The sequence below is a fragment of the Podarcis filfolensis genome (assembly GCF_964270895.1).
Source record: "Podarcis filfolensis genome assembly, chromosome: 1".
In the NCBI taxonomy this organism is placed as follows: Eukaryota; Metazoa; Chordata; class Lepidosauria; order Squamata; family Lacertidae; genus Podarcis; species Podarcis filfolensis.
In genome coordinates, this window is record NC_139604.1 from 132,952,765 (window position 1) to 132,972,604 (window position 19,840).

The 19,840-nt window shown below is 47.2% G+C and overlaps 1 protein-coding gene across 3 annotated transcripts in view; it reads left to right on the forward strand.

Moving 5' to 3' along the window:
• MAP4K5 (mitogen-activated protein kinase kinase kinase kinase 5) overlaps positions 1-19,840 on the forward strand; it is an 89,101-nt gene that overhangs the window by 44,646 nt on the left and 24,615 nt on the right. For all 3 annotated transcript variants that reach the window (XR_014547765.1, XM_083612288.1, XM_083612289.1), the window contains exons 7-16: positions 1,013-1,060; positions 1,154-1,196; positions 1,654-1,726; positions 4,180-4,311; positions 5,358-5,420; positions 8,090-8,171; positions 9,545-9,661; positions 9,921-9,999; positions 12,682-12,740; positions 14,424-14,491. Coding sequence is in view for 2 of the 3 variants with exons in the window: in XM_083612288.1 (XP_083468414.1) it covers positions 1,013-1,060; positions 1,154-1,196; positions 1,654-1,726; positions 4,180-4,311; positions 5,358-5,420; positions 8,090-8,171; positions 9,545-9,661; positions 9,921-9,999; positions 12,682-12,740; positions 14,424-14,491 (764 nt within the window). In the remaining variant the exon portion in view is untranslated. The remainder of the gene's footprint in view (positions 1-1,012; positions 1,061-1,153; positions 1,197-1,653; positions 1,727-4,179; positions 4,312-5,357; positions 5,421-8,089; positions 8,172-9,544; positions 9,662-9,920; positions 10,000-12,681; positions 12,741-14,423; positions 14,492-19,840) is intronic.

The following is a 19,840-nucleotide window of genomic DNA, read 5'->3' on the forward strand; positions in this document are numbered from 1 at the left end:
TCTTTTATCCCACCCAAGCTGAGATTCTGTGGGTGTAAAAGGTTGATCTTTGAATATGCACTCAGAGGCTAATTCAGCACTAAAAGAAGCCCTTCTAAGATGCGGTTTAAGGCTCTGTTCAGAAGGCTCTGTTCAAAAGAGAGTGTGATAGCTCAATACTGAGACACCTGTACTAAAAATACCTTCACCCAGAAGCAAACGTTTTTGATATCGCACTCCTGGACCTCCTCTTCACAGCTCTGTTTTATTCTCTGTGGATGAGGCAGAGGACCAGTACATTGGGTCTGCTTTGCTGAACCACATTGGGGAACAGGGACTCCCCCAAATCATGAATCACAATGTCTCCTCCAGCTCTAGTGATTTAGAGGAGCAAGGTCATGGACTGTAGAGTTGGAAGGGACCCTGAAGTTCATCTTATCCAGGGTTGTCCAACCGGTAGATCGCATAGGTGATCGTGCTCGTTCTGGTGCAAGCAAAATCCTGTATCCCGTCTCCAGCGCTGTCTCCCTCCTTCTGCTGCACTGCCATCCCCTCTTGCCAACCCCCCAAAAAGCTCACAACTGTGCCCCCCCCAAAATGCACACTCCTCCCTCCCTCCAGTGACGGTGGGTAGATCACTGACAGTTATTTTATACTTGGAGTAGATCACAGTCTCTTGGGAGTTGGAAGTGCCTGATCTAATCTAACCCCTTGCAATGCAGCAATCTTTCATGCAACGTGGAACTCGAACGCACAACCCTGAGATTAAAGAGTCTCATGCTCTACCAACTGAGCTATCCTTCAGACAATAATAACACAAATAAAGCAGAGTAATGTGTTTGCATAAGGATTCATTTAAAAACATTTTGCATGCATTATATCAGCAATTCTTTTAAAGTTAGTGGGGCAGGTGAAGGGGGCTCAGGCAGCAGCCCGTCGTCCCGTGGGGGAATTGGTCCTGGTCACTCTGGCCTTTGATTTCTTAGGTCATCTTGGAGTTCCATCCTCATCTTTGCCGCTGCTTTCTTTTTAGGGGCTCGATTATTTGCACAAGAAAGGCAAAATGCATCGGGATATTAAGGTAGGTGATTCCTGAACGGAGCTCTTTCTCCATTAAAGAAAGGGGGGTGTTGGTGAGTGACCGTAAACTTAAGGTTTTATTTTTCTTTTTCAGGGTGCAAATATTCTGCTGACAGACCATGGGGACATCAAGCTGGGTAAGTTTGCTTGCTCTCCTTGACTTCCTTGAGAGAGTAAAGACACGTGTAACATTTGCAGAGCAGCGGAGACCGTCTCGGAGGCATCTTTGCTTCAGGCAGTGCAAATGTGCCTTCTCTTCTTGAGGTCATGCTCTGCATGCCACAGAAGCCAGATGTGGGTGGGATTAATTGGCTAGCTCCTGTGCCATCTCCAACCCCTAAAGCAATTGTGAAGTAAATTCCCTTTTAATTCAACCTCCAGTTTCACCCACTCATCTGCCCCTTCGATTTGGGTGGGAGCTTGGGAGGCAACGAATGAAGTCCCTGTGGCTGGCTCTATTGCAAATTTAGCAAATTTACCCTCTCTTCACCCTCCCCAACCCCTCCCAAGAGGGCCTGCTTAGAGCCTTTTCCTTGGTCTGCGTGAAATGGAACGCCAGCTTCTAGAAAACATCTTCCGCTCTTTCTCCCGCAGCTGACTTTGGCGTCGCGGCGAAAATAACGGCCACCATCGCAAAGAGGAAGTCATTCATCGGCACTCCTTACTGGTAATAAATTCCTTGGGATTATTCAAACAAGGGTCTGTGATGCTGAGCCACGGTTTCTGGACTGCGCTATGAGGAGGCAGAAAGAGGAGTTGAGGATGCAGTGAGTTGGCAGAAACAGACTCAAAGCTATTGAGCTGTTTTCTGACTTCGTTGGCTGGGCATCACCTCTTTCACTGCTGCTGAATACCTTCTGCTGATTCACTTTAAGCCAGAGGTGGGGACCAAATGCAGCCCTCTAGTCCTCTGTTAAGCCCTTGAGACCCTTCCCAGTGCCTTTGCCAAGCTGGAATCAGTCTTTGAACTATGGCAGTGCTGTTTGCTTGACAGGATGGAGGTGTGTGTGTTTCTGTCTGTGTAGCATGGCTGGAGTGTGACCTTAACAGTTGCATCTGTTGCTCTGTCCACTCTTGCATCTGGCCCCATTCACAACTGGCATGGGACACCCCCCGCCCCCCAAAAAAGTTGTCCATGAGGGAATGTGACCCTGAAAAAGGTGTCCCACCTCTGCTTTAACAGCCCATACACGGTGTCTACACAGGTGAGACAGAAGCACACAGATCTCAGCTGCAACAACTTTCAGAAATTGGAAGGTGAATATATATACACACCTTGGGTTCCTGATTTACATCCTACACTGTTCACAGGAACAGGCAGCTTTTGTCAGTCAAAGAAGCAACCTTTGGATGAACATGGAAGTAGCACAGACGAGCAACTTGTGAAATGCAGGTTGTTACGTTCAGCTCACTCATTAAAAAAAAAAAGAGTTATAAATATCCTGCCTTTACTCTGTTCATTCTGCAAAAGGTAACTTCCTAGTCCTTATGGTGGCAGAAGCAAGGCTGAATTTGCAAGTGCGCCCTCAATAAAATAAAAAAACAATCTGATCTTGCGGTTGGTTGTGCACAAATTGGGGATGGGTGCACCAGGTCTTTCAGCTGGGCTAATGGTCAAGTCTTCCGATTTGTTCGGAGAAGTGGCTCAGCATTCTCAGATCTGCAGTCCCCAAAATCCCTTAAGGGAGGCACCAACAGCTCAGTCAGTATAGCTTAATGCTGCTGGGTTACCAAAAGTTCCACAAACCCGGTGGGGTGTGTAGGATCCCCTCCCTGCTCCACCCTAGGACTCCTTGAGGTCCACCAGCTGGAGCCAAGCCCAAAGGAGTGACTTACAAGGAAGATCAGACATACACTGAGAATTTAGGAAGGGGTGGGACTTGCTTATCATTATCATTATTTTATTTTATTTATACTCTGCCTGTCTGGCTGGGTTGCCCCAGCTACTTTGAGCGGCTGTTGTTAAACAATTCGGAGACAAAAAACGCCGGGTGATCTATTGCAAAAGAGATCTGCAAAGCACTCCCTGTCTGCCTTCTGCCCGCACCGCAGTCAGCCTGCTCCTTTTGCTGTCTCTCCCAAGTCTGCAGGACCAGGCGGCATGTCTGGCACCTGGTAGACAGCAGCATGTTTCTGTCAGGCTCCAGTTCTCCAGGCTTCTTTGTCTAGCCCTTAGGACTCTCTCCAGGCCTTCCTCCTCAGGCTACCCTACTCTTTCCAGGGTATGAGCCCTCATTACTTCTCCTTAAAAAGGTAAAGGGACCCCTGACCATTAGGTCCAGTCATGACTGACTCTGGGGTTGCGGCGCTCATCTCACTTTGTTGGCTGAGGGAGCCGGCGTACAGCTTCCGGGTCATGTGGCCAGCATGACTAAGCCGCTTCTGGCGAACCAGAGCAGCATACGGAAACGCCGTTTACCTTCCCGCCGGAGCAGTACCTATTTATCTACTTGCCCTTTGATGCGCTTTCGAACTGCTAGGTTGGCAGGAGCAGGGACCGAGCAACGTGGGGATTTGAACCGCCGACCTTCTGATTGGCAAGTCCTAGGCTCTGTGGTTTAACCCACAACGCCACCCGCGTCCCTTGCTTCTCCTTAAGGGACTGCAATAATACCTCTTGCTTGGGAGTATGCGTGTGAGAGTATGCGTTTCTGTAGAAACCTCTGACCTCTGCATAACTGGGAATGCCACTTTCTGTGCAAACAAAAGATCTGCATTCAGCAACCCACCTGCTTTACATACACAATTACCTTTATTGGCATTATGAGTTAAAACATTTCAAAACACTAGGATAAATTTCAAAGGGACAGGGGTGAGGCTGTTGAGGATCACAAGGTACTCGATTGTCTTGCTTCACCCTGTCTATGCCCTAGAGAGGGATGGTTAATTAGGAACCCTTTCGGGTAAGATGCTTTATGCCTCTGGCTGTGCCTACCTCTGGCATGCAGCCTCCAGAAGGTTGCCCACGAGAAGATGTGGCCCTGGGGCTGCGAAAGGCTCCCCACGCCTGGGCTGCAAGCACAGGAGGGGCATTTGGGTTCATTCAAAAGCACCAAGGGGAGGTGGGGGAGGTCTTGGCTCTTCCTGCCGCCTGACAGCGTTTTTGTTCCCCCCACGAAGGATGGCTCCGGAAGTTGCAGCTGTAGAAAAGAACGGCGGCTACAACCAGCTGTGCGACATCTGGGCGGTGGGCATCACGGCCATCGAGCTTGGAGAACTGCAGCCGCCCATGTTTGATCTTCATCCGATGAGGTCTGTGGACAGGAAGGGCTCCTCTCCTCACACTCTCCCTGGCCCTGAAGTAGACGAGTGTTAAAAAGAACTCTAGCACCTGAGAGCTGGAAGGGACCGTAAAGGTCATTTGTTCCAACCCCCTTGCCAAGGCAGGGAACCCAACACTCCAGCATCCTTGGGGGGGGGGGTGGTCCTCCTGCCCCTGCTACAGAACTTTTGGCTGGAGAAAGAGGAGAACCTTCCACCTTGAATAATAATTAGCGCTCTGTAATTTGCTTTTACTGACCTATGGTCCTCCCCCACCCCAAAAAAACACCTATTTCTTTAATTGACAGTTAACACAGTTGGTGTTATTTTTAGATTTTCTATGTTGGTGTTTTTTAATTGGTATGAAAATGTGCAAGCATCATCAAAAGAGGAAACAGATTCACAACACTTCAGTCTTTTGCAAATGCAACGTGTATAATATCGACATTTTTAGATGGTTGCTGATACCATGTTTGCGCGATACTGTGAGCTTCCTTGAATGGACTGCGCCCCGAAAGGCAGCTCACAAATAAATGAATAAAGCCTGACCTGCCTGACTGTTCCACCATCAATTCAGTGTGTGCAATCAGGAAGTTCTTCCTAATCTTTAGGGGTGTTGTGGACTGCAAATCCCATCATCCCCAGCCAGCAGAGCCAATGGTCAGGAAAGATGGGAATTGTAGTACAAACCATCTGGCAGGCGCCACTTGGTCTACTCCGGTCAAAAACCCCTTTCTTCCCTTACAAATCCTTTCCTTCAGGTAGGTAGCCGTGTTGGTCTGACACAGTCTAGATAGATAGATAGATAGATAGATAGTCCAGTTGCACCTTAGAGACCAACTAAGTTTGTTCTGGGTATAAGCTTTCATGTGCATGCATGGTATCTGAAGAAGTGTGCATGCGCACGAAAGCTTATACCCAGAACAAACTTAGTTGGTCTCTAAGGTGCTACTGGACAATTTTTAAATTTATTTTGAATCCTTTCCTTGTACAGCTGTGTTCTGCACTTCTGACGGGGTGGTTTCCTTGTATTTCAGGGCCTTGTTCCTAATGTCCAAAAGCAACTTTCAGCCTCCAAAGCTAAAGGAAAAAACAAAATGGTAAGTCTGGGAGTGCCTTTTTCATTTATTTCCCCCCCAGTGGTCTCGCCCTTGATGGTTTGTGTCTTGTTCCTTTCCATACCAATAGGGGCACCCTTTGGCTGGTGGTGGTGACCCCTGAAGGTGGCTGAAAGAGATGCTTAGAATATTCCATCACATACCCCCCCCCCAAAAAAAAGTGGGCTTTTTTGACCTGCTGATATTGACTGGCAGCCCCTCAAATCGCCCCTCCCTCCGCTCTAGTCATGGGGCAGTACAATCCTTTGATGGTTGCCTTTCTTTTTAACTGGGACGCGGGTGGCGCTGTGGGTTAAACCACAGAGCCTAGGACTTGCCGATCAGAAGGTCGGCGGTTCGAATCCCCGTGACACGGTGAGCTCCCGTAGCTCGATCCCTGCTCCTGCCAACCTAGCAGTTTGAAAGCACGCCAAAGTGCAAGTAGATAAATAGGTACCGCTCCGGCGGGAAGGTAAACAGCGTTTCCGTGCGCTGTCTGGTTCGCCAGAAGCGGTTTAGTAATGCTGGCCACATGACCCGGAAGCTGAACGCCAGCTCCCTTGGCCAGTAAAGCAAGATGAGCGCCGCAACCCCAGAGTCGGCCACAACTGGACCTAATGGTCAGGGGTCCCTTTACCTTTACTTTCTTTTTAACCAAAAGGCTCCTCACTGGATCATTTTGGACACCCCCATCCTGCAGTTCTTTTAGGGTACATGCAAAAGTCGCTTCAGGCTGGGCACATCCACCTTTGCTTTGTGCCTGACCAGGCAGAGAGATAGGCAAGAGTGGAAGTATTCTCAGTTGACTGTGCCCCGACCTCCAGCGTACGGCTGGAGGTGCGATTAAGGGGTGAGGAAAAGGGTTTTAGGCCAGAAGTTTCTGCTTTCTCACAGGCCTCCCTCCGGCTCTGCTCAGTCTCCGTTTTTAAGAAGTGATATTTCTCTAGAATAAGGACAAAAGCCATTTCTGAAGTTAGGCTACCTTTCCCTCTGGGAGGTTGGTCTGCCCGACATTTCATTTGCCTCCCCCTTATGTCAGTTGCGGTATCGTCATACTGTGTTGCCTCCCCTCATTGCCTGTGCGTGTTTTTCTAATAGGCTGCAGTTCAGTTGTGATCTCCATGTTAGCCATATTTTCCAGCGCCCAGACAGTCAAACCACATTCTTTTGCTACAGATGTTTTTGCTGTTTGCACAACAGTTGCACTGGCCTTCTGTTCTTCCCTTCCCCTTTTTGGCAAAAAATGTAGTTAAAAAAAAACAGCTCTTGCCATCAGAAAGTTCTTCCTAATGTTTACCGTATTTTTCGCTCTATAAGATGCACTTTTCCCCTCCTAAGAAGTAAGGGGAAATGCGTGTGCATCTTACGGAGCGAATGCAGGTGGGAGGCTCTGCCCAGCACTCCCTTTAAAGAGCACCGTGGAGCATGTGTGTGGCTCTTGGGGGCTTTTGGGGGAGCCTTTCTCCCGCTGCCCTGAAGAGGTCTCTGCCCTGAAGATCCCTCTTGCTGTCCTGGCTTCTGGCAGCCTCTTCCGGGCAGGGGGAGCCTTCATCCTGCTGCCCTGAAGAGGCTTCGTGCAGCTATCCCAGAAGCCAGAATAGCAAGAGGCTATCCCGGAAGCCAGATCCCGCTTGCTGTTCTGGCTTCTGGGATTCAGAATATTTTTTTTCTTGTTTTCCTCCTCCAAAAACTAGGTGCGTCTTATGGTCTGGGGCGTCTTATAGAGCGAAAAATACGGTAGTTGGAATATCCTTTCTTGTAATTTGAATCCATTGGTTTGTGCCTTGCCCTCTGGAGCAGGAGAAAACCAGCATGCTCCATCTTCCCTTTGGAAGCAGTTTGGATAGCTCAATATTTGCTATGTTGAATTCCATCCTCTATTTCAGATAGAGATGATATAATTCCTATCTTTTGCACTTGCCCACTAATGATCAGTCAACCTCTAATAACTGAAATTAAAAAGAGTACAGCTATGAGTTATCCATGGACCTTTTCCCGATTCCTCTTAAGCTATGTAAAGGAGATAATACTTCCAGATGATGGTTGAAGCAGTACCTTCAAAGGTAGCCCCGCATAGAGTGCATCATAGTAGTCCAAGCGCGAGATAACTAGAGCATGCACCACTCTGGTGAGACAGTCTGTGGGCAGGGAGGGTCTCATCCTGCATACCAGATGGAGCAATGCAGGAATGGTCTGTGGATGAAGGGCAGCGTACAAATTCAATAAATAATAATAATTCAGAAATTGGGATCCTTCATACATTATACAGGCCTTTCTGAACCTGATGCCTTCCAGATGTTCTGAACTACAAGCCCCAGCTAGCATTACCAGTTTGTCAAGGACGATGGGGGTTGTAGTCTAGAGCATCTGGGGAAGTTTGCACTTATAAGAATGGTGAGGTACAAGATGCAGCGCAGCCGCTGCTGCGGTTTACGTTGAACTTTGCCTAAGAATGCTTAGTTTATTTTATTGCTGACTTTCCTTTGAATATATGTTCATTTGTGTCATTTATATTTTGTATTTTTATTATTTTCATTTTCTTATTGTGCAATGGTTGCCCATTATAAAAAAAAACAGCTTTAATAATACAGAATCTGAACGTCTTTTAATCACCAAGCAAGACCCATCACATATGATAAAAGCTGTGTTTTCTCTCTCTTTCTCTCTTTTAGGTCACCGACATTTCACAGTTTTGTGAAAGTAGCACTTACAAAAAACCCAAAGAAGAGGCCCGCGGCAGATAAACTTCTTACTGTAAGCCTGTTTTCTTTCTTTTTTGAAAGATGAGAATAAAATCTCATCCCCACTAGTGGAGTAAATGTTCTGGCTTTCAGGGTACACTCCAAAGGCCTTGCATACTTCTTTTTTAAATGCTGTAATGCATGATGAATATCGAAAACTTTCCAGGCATGTAAAAAGCTTCTTGTTTTTACAAAAAACCCCAAGCGCCTCTGTGTTAAGATTGTGCTGAGATAATTCCCTCCGCTACTAGATGAATCACGTTTTTTAAGTGTCTTAAAGACTTTAAGCAAACAGACAGACAGACTCTAAAAACCCCCAAATTGACCCCTAGTGCAGAGGCTGTCAGAAAAGTGAAGAATTGGGAGATTTTGCCTTGTTTGGATGGAAGGCTAAACCATGTTGCGTGTCCTGGACCAGCACTTCTTAAACTTCTGTTGCACTGCAGGCTGCTGTTCCGGTTGCCATGTGTTTTGGGGACATTTTCTTGCCTTACAGTTGCCGCACAGAGACAGTGCTTGAAAGCCTTTTGATATAAAGCTCAGCCTCCTGTGTTTGGTTTGTGCAGTGCTCAAAATCCATGCAGGGGAAAAGCTACAGAGGCAACCTCAGATTTCCATGCACATGGGAAGAGAAACCTTTCTTTGGGGCCTGACTCTGCAGCAAGTCTTGCAGTGCTGAAGAAGCAAGCTGCCTTTTCATTTAAGCTGTAATACGCAAACTTCAGTATGCCTTAGAAATCTTGAAGAAGCCACATGTGATTGCTCCATTTATTTAGTCATTTATTTATTTTTAATTAAGTTAGTTAGTTGCTTTCTCTTGGTCAAGGCAGCTCCGAGCAACTTACAAACAAACAAAAAAGCCCAAATAGAAACATTAAAACAAAGGTGTAAAATACACTAAAAACATAATAATTTTATTATTAAAACTAAAGAGTATTATTATTATTATTATTATTATTATTATTATTATTATTATTTATTTGTATCCCGCCCTCCCTGGCCAAAGCCGGGTTCAGAGCGACTAACAAGTAAAAATAGCACAGTGTACATAAAATCACACAGTCAATTAATTAAATTACATTCCAAAATCATTCTAAGAACAGGCGGCCAGGGATGTCTATAAAACATTGTAAAAAGCTTAACCGCAGCCATGAAATCAGCATGTACCTCACACTACTGGGATATTCTCTCAAAGAATAACTAGGCATCATGTTTATTATTATTATTATACATTTATATACTGCCTTTTCGATTGGACCAAGCTGGTTAGAACGGGTCCAGGGCGGTTGGAACAGGTCTATATCGCTTGGATCCAGCCCAGGCTGGCATGGACTGGCAAGTCCTGAACTCGCCCTCTCATTCTTTCAATGTGTGTATATTTTTTAGCATACCTTCGTTGGGCAGCCCGGTCTCTCTCGGTCGCTGGCCGTCGAACTGTTGGACAAAGTGAACAATCCCGACAACCACCCTCATTACGCCGAGGCAGATGATGACGATTTTGAGGTGAGCAAGTCCCTCCTCTGGGCAGTTCCCTCGCCTTTAAGCCTCGTTCTCCCTTGGAACTGGCGAGCCTGGGAGTCCTGTGTAGGTCTTCATTGTGGGGAGCTTACACGAGAGAATGCTCCCTCCGTGGGGGGAAAATCCCTTTGCAACTATGAACATGCAGCCATACGGTTATGTGGGGCACCCCATTTCCCATCGGTGGGCGATGAAGACTTGCATGTGTCACTGCCTCTAATGTCTCCCTTTCTGATTCCTGCAGCCACACCCAGTTATTCGCCACACCATTCGCTCTACCAACCGGAATGTCAGAGCAGAGAGGACGGCGTCTGAAATCAATTGTGAGCTTCTCCTATATTATATTATATTATATTATATTATATTATATTATATTATATTATATTATAAAGACATAACGGGGGGGAAACACACAAAAAAACAAAGGACAAAACAAAAAACATTCATTAAAAATCAATAGAAACTAACCTTGCAGTATTTGTTCTTAGACTGATTTTGGTCTTTACTTACACATTCTAATATTGTCTGAAAATCTGAGATTTATTTACTAATATAGTTATATCATGCGAAAACAAAAATTAAGAAAAAAGAAAGAAAGAAAGAAAGAACGACTAAGTCGACATAACAGCTTTAACAATAAAAATACCTATGTATTGATAAGTATTACCTTTTCATTTTGTTATATTATTGACTTCCTTCTACCTCGTTACGCTTTCTGTTTGACCATTCCTATTTTTACCCTGTATTTAATTGTTTCATCTTCATTTTGGAGTGAAGAGAAAACATTTTACTTCACTTCTCTATTTTAAAGCTAAACGCCTGCCCCCTAATTTAGCACCAGCCTAAGTGTTCATTATTACTCCGGGGGGGGGGGGGTGATGATGATGATGATAAGGGCGATTTACTAGTCTCAATAATCCATCTGTTGCCAAAAAGCTCTCCAAGAGAAATAGATTTTAAAACTGCCTATCACCTTCTATGCAAATAGTAGTCTGGGATAGGAACTTGCATTATTTGGTTATATTACCTGAACACTGGCTGCAAGGTTTGAGTGGGATAGTTGATTCTTTATCTGTATGAAATAATTTGTAAGAGTGTGTGTGTGTGTGTGTGTGTGTGTGTGTGTAGCTATAGACATAGATTTATTCATATGTTTTTTAAATTGTATTTTAATCAACTTGTTTTTCTTATTGGTTGTTAGCTGCCCTGAGCCCGGTCTTGGCTGGGGAGGACAGGGTATAAATAAAATTTATTATTGATATATAAAATTTAACCAACACCTACAATTCTTTTATACAGTGGACGCTTGGGTTGCAAACGTGATCCGTGTGGGATGCACGTTCGCAACCTGCAGCGTTCGCAACCCGCGTCTGCGCACATGCGGGTTGCGATTCGGCGCTTCTGCGCATGCGCGACCGCCGAAACCCGGAAGTAACCCGTTCCGGTACTTCCAGGTTTCGGGGGTCCGCAACCCGAAAAAACGCAACCTGAAGTGTTTGTAACCCGAGTTATGACTGTATATGAATGCACACACAAGCACACAGTCTTAGGAAGCTTTGGCAGCACAGTAATAGCAAAACAATACCAGCTCTGTCCATCAAAGGCCTGGCAGGAAAGGTAAATCTTCCCCTGGTGCGAAAAGGATGCCAGCGAAGCCACCAGGTGGTCCTCACTGGAGGAGAGCATTCCACAGATGGGAATCCAGAAATGGAAAGGATGGAGCAAAGTTCTCTGAACTTCTTCATTGGCCCAAGAGAACCTTCTAGGCAGGCTGCTCCCTGGGTTGCTCATTAAGTAGTAAAAGGTAAAGGGACCCCTGACCATTAGGTCCAGTCGTGGCCGACTCTGGGGTTGTGGCGCTCATCTCGCTTTACTGGTCGAGGGAGCCGGCGCACAGCTTCCGGGTCATGTGGCCAGCAGGACTAAGCCGCTTCTGGTGAACCAGAACAGCACACGGAAATGCTGTTTACCTTCCTGCCAGAGCGGTACCTATTTATCTACTTGCACTGGCGTGCTTTCGAACTGCTAGGTTGGCAGGAGCAGGGACCGAGCAACGGGAATGCACCCCGTTGTGGGGATTCAAACCGCTGACCTTCTGATTGGCAAGTCCTAGGCTCTGTGGTTTAACCCACAGCGCCACCCGCGTTCCCATGAAGTAGTAGTTGTGTGCAAAAAAATGCTAGCTCTGCCTCCTGACCTGTGCGCTGCTCTCTTCAAAATCCCTTGACAACGTGTGGTTGATCCATGTTATTGCCTCACCTTAAAATAGATTGATTGGTTGATTAAAAAATAAATTTATATGCTGCTAAATCATAAAAATATATCAAAGCGCATTACAACATTAAAAAGATAAAAACCATAAAAGGAAAGTCTAAAAAAAGACCCCAAATCAATCCAAAAGCAATTTAATAGCAAAAAAAGAAAATAAAAAACTTTCAGACAGCAGGAGATTCCTTCCCCTCTGCTTTTGGGCCAGGTGCCCACAATCTCAATTGTTTTATTTTAGTCTCCAAAAGAAATTGGTCGAGGATCCTACCATGATTAAAATCCTCTCTACGTTGCTTCTTCGCCTTCTTGCCTAACTTCTCTTCAAAGCATGCCGTTCCAGAGGAAAGAGTTGGTAGTTGATATTCCTTCAAGCAGACATACTCCTTGCTAGTTTCATTTTTGCAGGGGGGTAGTTCTTGGAATCGCAGCCCCTCATAAAGAGTAGCGTTTCAGAAGAGAGTGTTTCAAACCGAAAACAAACCCCTCTACCTTTTCAGGCATGTTAAGAGGAAATACTGTTTAATTGTCCGATAATAAAACTTTTTAATAGGCTCTTCTAAGCCACTTTGAGTCCCTGTCAGGGAAGAAGGTGGGGTATAATTAAATATATCATCACCATCTAAGTGGCTTATATTAATAACTTTGAACATTTTTGCTATGCCATGGGACATTGCAGTTGGAAAAAAAGCCTTGTAAAAGTTTTGTTTATAAAGTTGTAAATGCCTCATGTCTTTCAGTTGACAAGCTGCAGTTTGAACCGCCTCTACGGAAAGAAACAGAAGCGCGAGATGAAGTGGTACGGATTTGTTTTATTTTTATTTTTTATTTAGTATTTATATATACCACTTCATATCTCTATAGAAATCTCTAGATGAATTCACCACATGCTACATGCACACACACGTCCCCCAGGGGTTTGCAGAACGCAGATTGGGATCTACTGGTAGATCCCTAGGTGATCTGCAGTAGATTGGCAAAGGGTTTCTGGCTCCCAGTTTTAAGAAGAGCAGCAGCAAAGGAGCTTTTCCCACCTGTGCTAAGCTAATGAGATGGAAAAGTTGATCAGGAGTGGCCATCTGCATGGAAGAACTGGGAGCTCACTTCTGTTTCGGTACTGCTCAGAATGAACTCAGAGGCACTCTTGTTCTTTAATTCTAGTTGTATGTCCTTTGTACTTGGCTCCGATTGGCAGATTTTGGGATTCTAGTTAAAAAAATAAAACAAATGTAGATCCAGCCAGCCTGAAGTCTGTCCATCCCAATGTATCGTGTTGAACAGTCTTGGCAGATCACAGAATAAATCAATGCCGGTTTGCCCAAAGGGCCATGTGAAGTGGAGGGTCTTGCTGAGCTCCCATGGTTGTGTCTGCGCTCCAGTTGAAGCAGGTGGGCATCCTGCACTTCAAAAGGTTGATAACACCCTCCATTTCCATCACCACCCCTACCACCTACCAGAAGCTTCCAGGCCTCTCCCTCCACATTGGGCTGGACACCCGCACAGGTCTTCTCATTCACCTGCGCTGGAGCTGATACTGGCTTTCAAAGGCCAGATGCATATTTCAGTGTAAATAAGTATAAAAATAATGAAGACTTCAGGGTTCCTAGTTCAAGGTGACACCAATGATACAGTATGATAATCTTTATTGTCGTTGTCCCATACAGAACAATGAAATTGAAAAATCTACATCAGACCTTCAAAAACCAACAAGCCTGCTATCCTAGCTATCCCTGCCTGGTTAACCCCCTAAAAACTCTGTTACCACATAATTAAATACAATATACTCCCACAGAGACTACCTTACGCTGCGTTTAAAACCAAAATCGCATTTGGATAGAAACTGTTTCTCAGGCGGCTAGTCCTAGTCTTTATAACCCTGTACCTTCTTCCAGAAGCTGAAAGAGATCATTTCCGTGGTGCGCACTATCCTGCGCTATCTCTGCAGCTTTCTTATGGCACCTGGAAGCATAGATTTGATCCAAGGTGGGAAGAGTGCACCCAATTATTCTCTCCGCAGTCTTTACAACCCTGGACAGCATTGTTTTTTCCCTGACCTTGCAGCTCCCAAACCACACACACAGACCATAAGTTAGTACACTCTCAACAGTACAATGGTAAAATGCCATCAACAGGTCCTTTGAGAGATTATTTTTCCGGAGGATTCTCAGAAAATATAACCTCTGTTGTGCTCTCTTCATCAGGTCTTTACTGTTTTTGAGGCTACTGTTGATAGCCTCAAGCCCACCCGTGGCCTTTGGCCATGCAACGGTTGAGGCCTGGCATTGGGCTGGTCCCCAGTCTGTGCCACGCCTTTCCTCGTGTACCTTTCCCAGACCAGAAGCAGAACCAAGCAGATCCAGAAAATGCTATGCCCAAACCAGAGGCAGGGAATAGGGCCTGAATGTGAATTGTATTATAGTGGGGTGCCCTCATTAGATATTAGCTGGAGACATTGCTCAACTGAACGTTTTCCCCTCTGCAGGTGGTGGCAGCTGGCGCACACTTCGCATCGCACTGGAATCCTTTTGTTGATGGCGGAAGCTGCGCCAAGTAAGTATGCCTGGCTCCGTCGTGAATAAATGACCCACACTCTGCATTTCAAGGTTACCACCCGCTTGGGAGGAAAAAGGGGGTCAGGAACCGGATGATCTGGGCAAGTCAGGCTTTTGAGTGAGTTCTGCAGGACAGACAGGGCCTTTTTAAAAAATAAAAATAAAAAATACGTTTTTACTGAGGGATTTTCCATAAGTAACAAAAGTACCTTTCATATCTCTGTTTTTAAACCGTAGAATCCTTCATACAAATCCATTGCAGTCAGTTTGAGACATTTTTGCTGCAGGTAATGTGGGGGTGAGGGGGAAAGAGGAGAGAGAATAAAGAGTGTATGGATGGACTTTCTTTGTCAGCATCATGTGGATAGGTGTTCTATTTTTGCTGGTGGAGCAAGAGGTCAGCGGGACCAGGGTGTGGTTGGTTGCAGTTGATTGATTGCAGTGTGTTGTGTGTTTTTTGTGGGGGGGGGGATTGCTGGATTAGGTTAGCCATACTGATTTGTAGGTTGTTGGGGGGGTTGGTCATTGTCTTGTTGGGTTGTGTATGTGATAAAGAGGAGCCACACGGGGGTGAAGGCGTCCTCCTTTGTCCCCGTGATAGTTTCCATCAGTCAGTTAGTTAGTGAGTTAGGGCAGTTTCCTGTAGTTTGGTACCAGTGCTCCATATCTGGTTATGATGCTCCTGGCTGCTCAGAGTAAGTGACATTCATTCTTTGTCAGATAGAAACTTTATTCGCGTTAGCTGATGGCCATAGCAACAATAAAACATTACAATATACACAGAAGAAAGGAAATTTAGTATAAAAGCACAGTTTAGGGTCCTGAATCAGCAGTCAGATTGTGGCCCTTATTCTGATTGCCCCTGCTAAGAACCTAGCAACCGTTGCTGTTATCTGCTCCATTTGGTCTGACAGGAGAAAGGACACTGTGGCAGTGGTTGTGCGTCCTGGGATGGGGTGATGATCTCGTTCCTCAGGTCTTTGTAGAGAGTGCAAGACAGGGGGACATGAGCCACTGTTCGGTGCTACCATCTCCACAGGGGCAAAGGCGCTTCTCAGGCGGGATCTTTTGGAATCGGCCCTCAAGTACAGCAGATGGCAAAACGTTCAGTCTTGCGAGTGTGAAAGCAGTTCTGTATTTTGGGATAGCTGGTTTGTGCAGGTATGGAGCCAGAGAATCAAAATGGGAAGATGGAAATGGATCATACCATGGGCAGTATTTCCTTATAGCGGCCAGGTTGTTCTGATGCTCGATACCTTTTAGACATTGACAAATTAGACTGTTTGCTTTGGTTAGGCCCATAGTTAGGCCCTTTGTCAAGTGAGTGTGCATTCTTGGGCAGATGTGGCCTTTGTGGGCCTGCCGAGATGCAGGTGGAGGGCTTTGCTCTCGCTGGACTCGGTTGGCAGCATGACATGGCGACCCTCTGCCATTTTCTTGCCTCTCCTGTCACACTTAGGATGTGAGTGTGAACGCACATGAGTCTCACTGCACCCTGACCATCATGCTGCTCCAGACCAGCTTTGTGGTGTGGTCAGCTTTCTGAGAGCTTCACTCAAGCCGTATCTTGGTGTGTGGAGAAAGGGTAGGGGAATCGCCCATGCTGCAGCTTAGATGTGCCTGCACCCCACAAATGACCTAATCTGGGGTCTGTGTGATTTCTGATGGGTGGGACAACAGGGGGAAGGAACGTTTGAAATACCGTATTTTTCGTCCCATAGGACGCTCCGTCCCATAGGACGCACCTAGTTTTTTGGGGGGGAAATAAAGGAATTTTTTCCCCTTTATTTCCCCCCAAAAAAGCAGGTCGGAGAAACCGAACCAGGTCGAGGAACAGCGGGATGGCGGCACTGCGCGTCCCTGCTGTCCCCCGAGCTTGTGGGGCTGGCCGATGTCTGCCCAGCACGAGGGGCGCTCTGATTCAGGGCGTCCCGCCCGGCGGGCGGCAGGCTGCTATCCGCAGCGTGGGGAGCCCTGCGGGGAACTGCAGGGCTCCCCACGCTGCGGATGTCTGCCCGGCGCGAGGGGCGCTCTGCTTCAGGGTGCCTTGCGCGCCGGGCGTCAGGCTGCTATCCGCAGTGTGGGGAGCCCTGCGGGGAACTCCTGCAGGGCTCCCCACGCTGCGGATGTCTGCCCGGCGCGAGGGGCGCTCTGCTTCAGGGCGCTCCGCCCGCCGGGCGGCAGGCTGCTATCCGCAGCATGGGGAGCCCTGCAGGGAACTCCTGCGGATGTATTCCCGAAGCGCCGGGCGCTCTGCTTTCAGGGCGCCCGACGCTCCGGGAAGCAGGCTGCTATCCACAGCCTAGACATCCCTGCGGGACCTCCCGCAGGGCTGCCTAGGCTGCAAATGTGTTCCCGAAGCGCCGGGCGCTCTGCTTTCAGCACGCCCGGCGCTCCGGGAAGCAGACTACTATCCGCAGCCTAGACAGCCCTGCGGGAACTCCCTCTCGCTCTCCAAGCTTCAGCGAAAGCCTGCATTCGCCCCATAGGACGCACCCAGATTTCCCCTTCATTTTTGGAGGGGAAAAAGTGCGTCCTATAGGGCGAAAAATACGGTAAGTAACTCCCATTGCCTCAGGGTAATGAGCTGGTAGTCTTTGGGTGCTGTTAAGTGTGGCTGCAGAATGAGGAGACTGGATCACTGGGCAGAATGTGGCCGGGGAGGTTCTGCGGCTCAAGGCCTGTTTCACGGCGGGTGAGGCCCCTCTGTTCATCGTGTCTGTTTGTGCAGAGGAGTGCCGTTTGCATTTTCTGCCTCAGGCATGCTTAGTGCAGCTGCTCCAGAGTTTATTGAAGCAACAGCTGCCCGTCTCAGCTTTCTCCCAACCTGGTATCCTCCAGATGTTTTGGGCTTCGATTCCGCTCGGCCCAGCCAGCACAGCTGATGGGAGATATTGTCTGGAACATCTGTAGGGCACTGGGTTGGGGAAGGCCAGGCCATCCCATTACTGCCTCTGTGATTTTAAATCCCTTAGAACAGTCTGGCGCTAAAAAAAAAAAAAAAAAACCTGACATAAGCAACTTCGTGGTATTGCATTCCTGTGTCTCTCTGCAGCCGCAAAGACCAGCCAGTGTCTTTTGCAAGCCAGGATTCCCCCAGGTTACCATAAGGAAACCTCGAGCGCCGCAAGTTGCTTGTGCTGGAATGTGAAGGAGCCCATGGAGGCGAAATACCTTTGCCTTAAAAGGCCTTCTCTGCTCTGGCTCCCTTGGCCGTACAGCACAACTTGTGTTGCTTTTGGTGGAGCTGTTCCCTGAATGCCTTCCTCTTCCTTCTCCTGGTAAAGGCCTGCTCTCCTTTGGCCGGCTGGCTGTACAGCTGTTTCCGCAATCACTCACTAAGCACCATTAATGTACATGGCACTTCTTGCGTAGCAACCCCCCCCCCCAGCCCTCCGCTGCTGTTGTAGGAGGAGAAAGAAGCCAGGCTCCCCACCATAAGCGGCTTCAAATTTAATTTTTTACCATGGGGGGAGCACAACTGTGCTGGGGGGAGAGAAAGGACAAATGTGAACAAATGCATTCCTATGTACTTGGGATTCTTTTCATTTGAAGGTCTTTGTGGGTACCCACTTGGCAGATTTCAATTCTGTCTCCCGGTCTTCTCTGGCATGTGTCGGAACAGGATGCTGGAGTAAGTGGGCCCTCTTTGGTCTGATCCTGCAGCCAAGCTCGCCTTATGCTCTCAAGTTCTTATCTTCTCTGGTTGTAAATATCCACAGTGGTTTTGTAGGTCCTGTCTTCTGTTGAACTAAGAGGTTTTGCCTTTCCTTTCCCCTCCTCTCTCCCCACTTTTCTTTTCTTTCCTCTTCCCCACCTCCTTTCCTTTTCTACCATGCTGTTAAATCCTTGCGTGTACAACCAGGCTGGCGTTTTCTGCGCTGGCTTGTAGGACCAGGCAACTGATAAGGAGAGGAGCATGCAGGAAATGCGGGGCTTCTGGCGTCGCGTCTGGCATTTGCTGCGGCTTTGGGCGTGATTGGAAGTGGCTTGGGCACAGCTGCATTCCAGGCAGCTGCAGAGGAGCCCAGAACACCACATCACAGTCACCTGGGCAGACGAAGCCGGGTTGCTCATGGTCCCAAACCCCCAAAGAGAGGGAGCGTATCTGCCCCTCCAGCAGAGGGTCACGTTCTTCTCAGCACCGTAAACAGGAAATGCTTGGGGGTTTTGGAGGCTCGGAAGGCTGGATAATGTCACTGCCGCGCAGAAAGAAAAAGGAGCTGTGGCTTTTGGGCCGCTTTCCGTCCTCTTGGGCTCGTCCAGAAAAAACACAGTGCTGATTTATGGCCTCCGTCAAGGGGTCAGCTCTGTGTGAAAGGTCCGCCGTGGCCTGCCAGCCTTCTGCTGGAGGGATATTTGCTTTAAAGCTGCATAAACATAAAGTTGTATGCAGATGATGGTATTGCTCGATTGCTTTCCCCCTGTCTCTTCCCACACTCCCCAAAAATAATTGCAGAGGGAGAGAGCTCTCCAGATCTTTTTCCAGTGTTGCACATATGAATTTTCCCTGTCATGGGTCTGGCTCTTGATCTATTTAGCCCAGGGCTGAAGCATCCAAGGTTTTCTGGAGAGCTTTTATTCTCCAGCCTGGATATTTTTTTTACTGGGGAGATCAGGGATTGAACCTGAGGCTGTGTGTGCAAAACATGTTCTCTGCCACTGAGCAATGGGCCCGATCCTTTTTTGGAGGGGAGGAGAGGAATGCCTATCTCCCCTGTCCCTTCAGGAACATTTTTTTAAAGCCATTCCTAAACCCTCTTTATTGTTCACCACCATGACTCTGCCCATTCCCATTCATGGTGGCCCCCAGACCTGGGCTGGTCGCCAGAAATAATGTGGTCGTGGGAGGGCCTAAGAGAACATGGGGAGCATTGTAAGTCAGCGGGAGGCAGCCTTGACCCGAAGGCAAGAACTTAGAAGACGTTTCAATTGAAATTACCAGATTTTGCGTTTCAGAGCACTAGTAACCCGGGAAGGCGAGGGGGAGCGCCTGCTCATCCCATTGGTTATTTGTTTAAAACTCTGTGGCTTTTTTATTTAGAAATAAATAAATTCCAAGACTTTATTGTGACGTTAAAGTAGAAAACATGAAACAAAACAGAGAAGGGGGCATAAAGGAGTACCAAGAAATGAAACCAAAGCAAACCAGGGTTCACAGCCATTAGCTCATAAAATAAAGTACATTCCCGAGAGAGACTACACCGTTGAGTTAGACGTTGCAACCCAAAATGGCCTGATACAGAAACGGTACAAAACAAACATTTTGAATACCAAATAAAGCCGTATTTCATCCGTGGATGGAGGGTGGGAGAGAGAGTCCTTGTGATTCATTTCTGTAATGCTC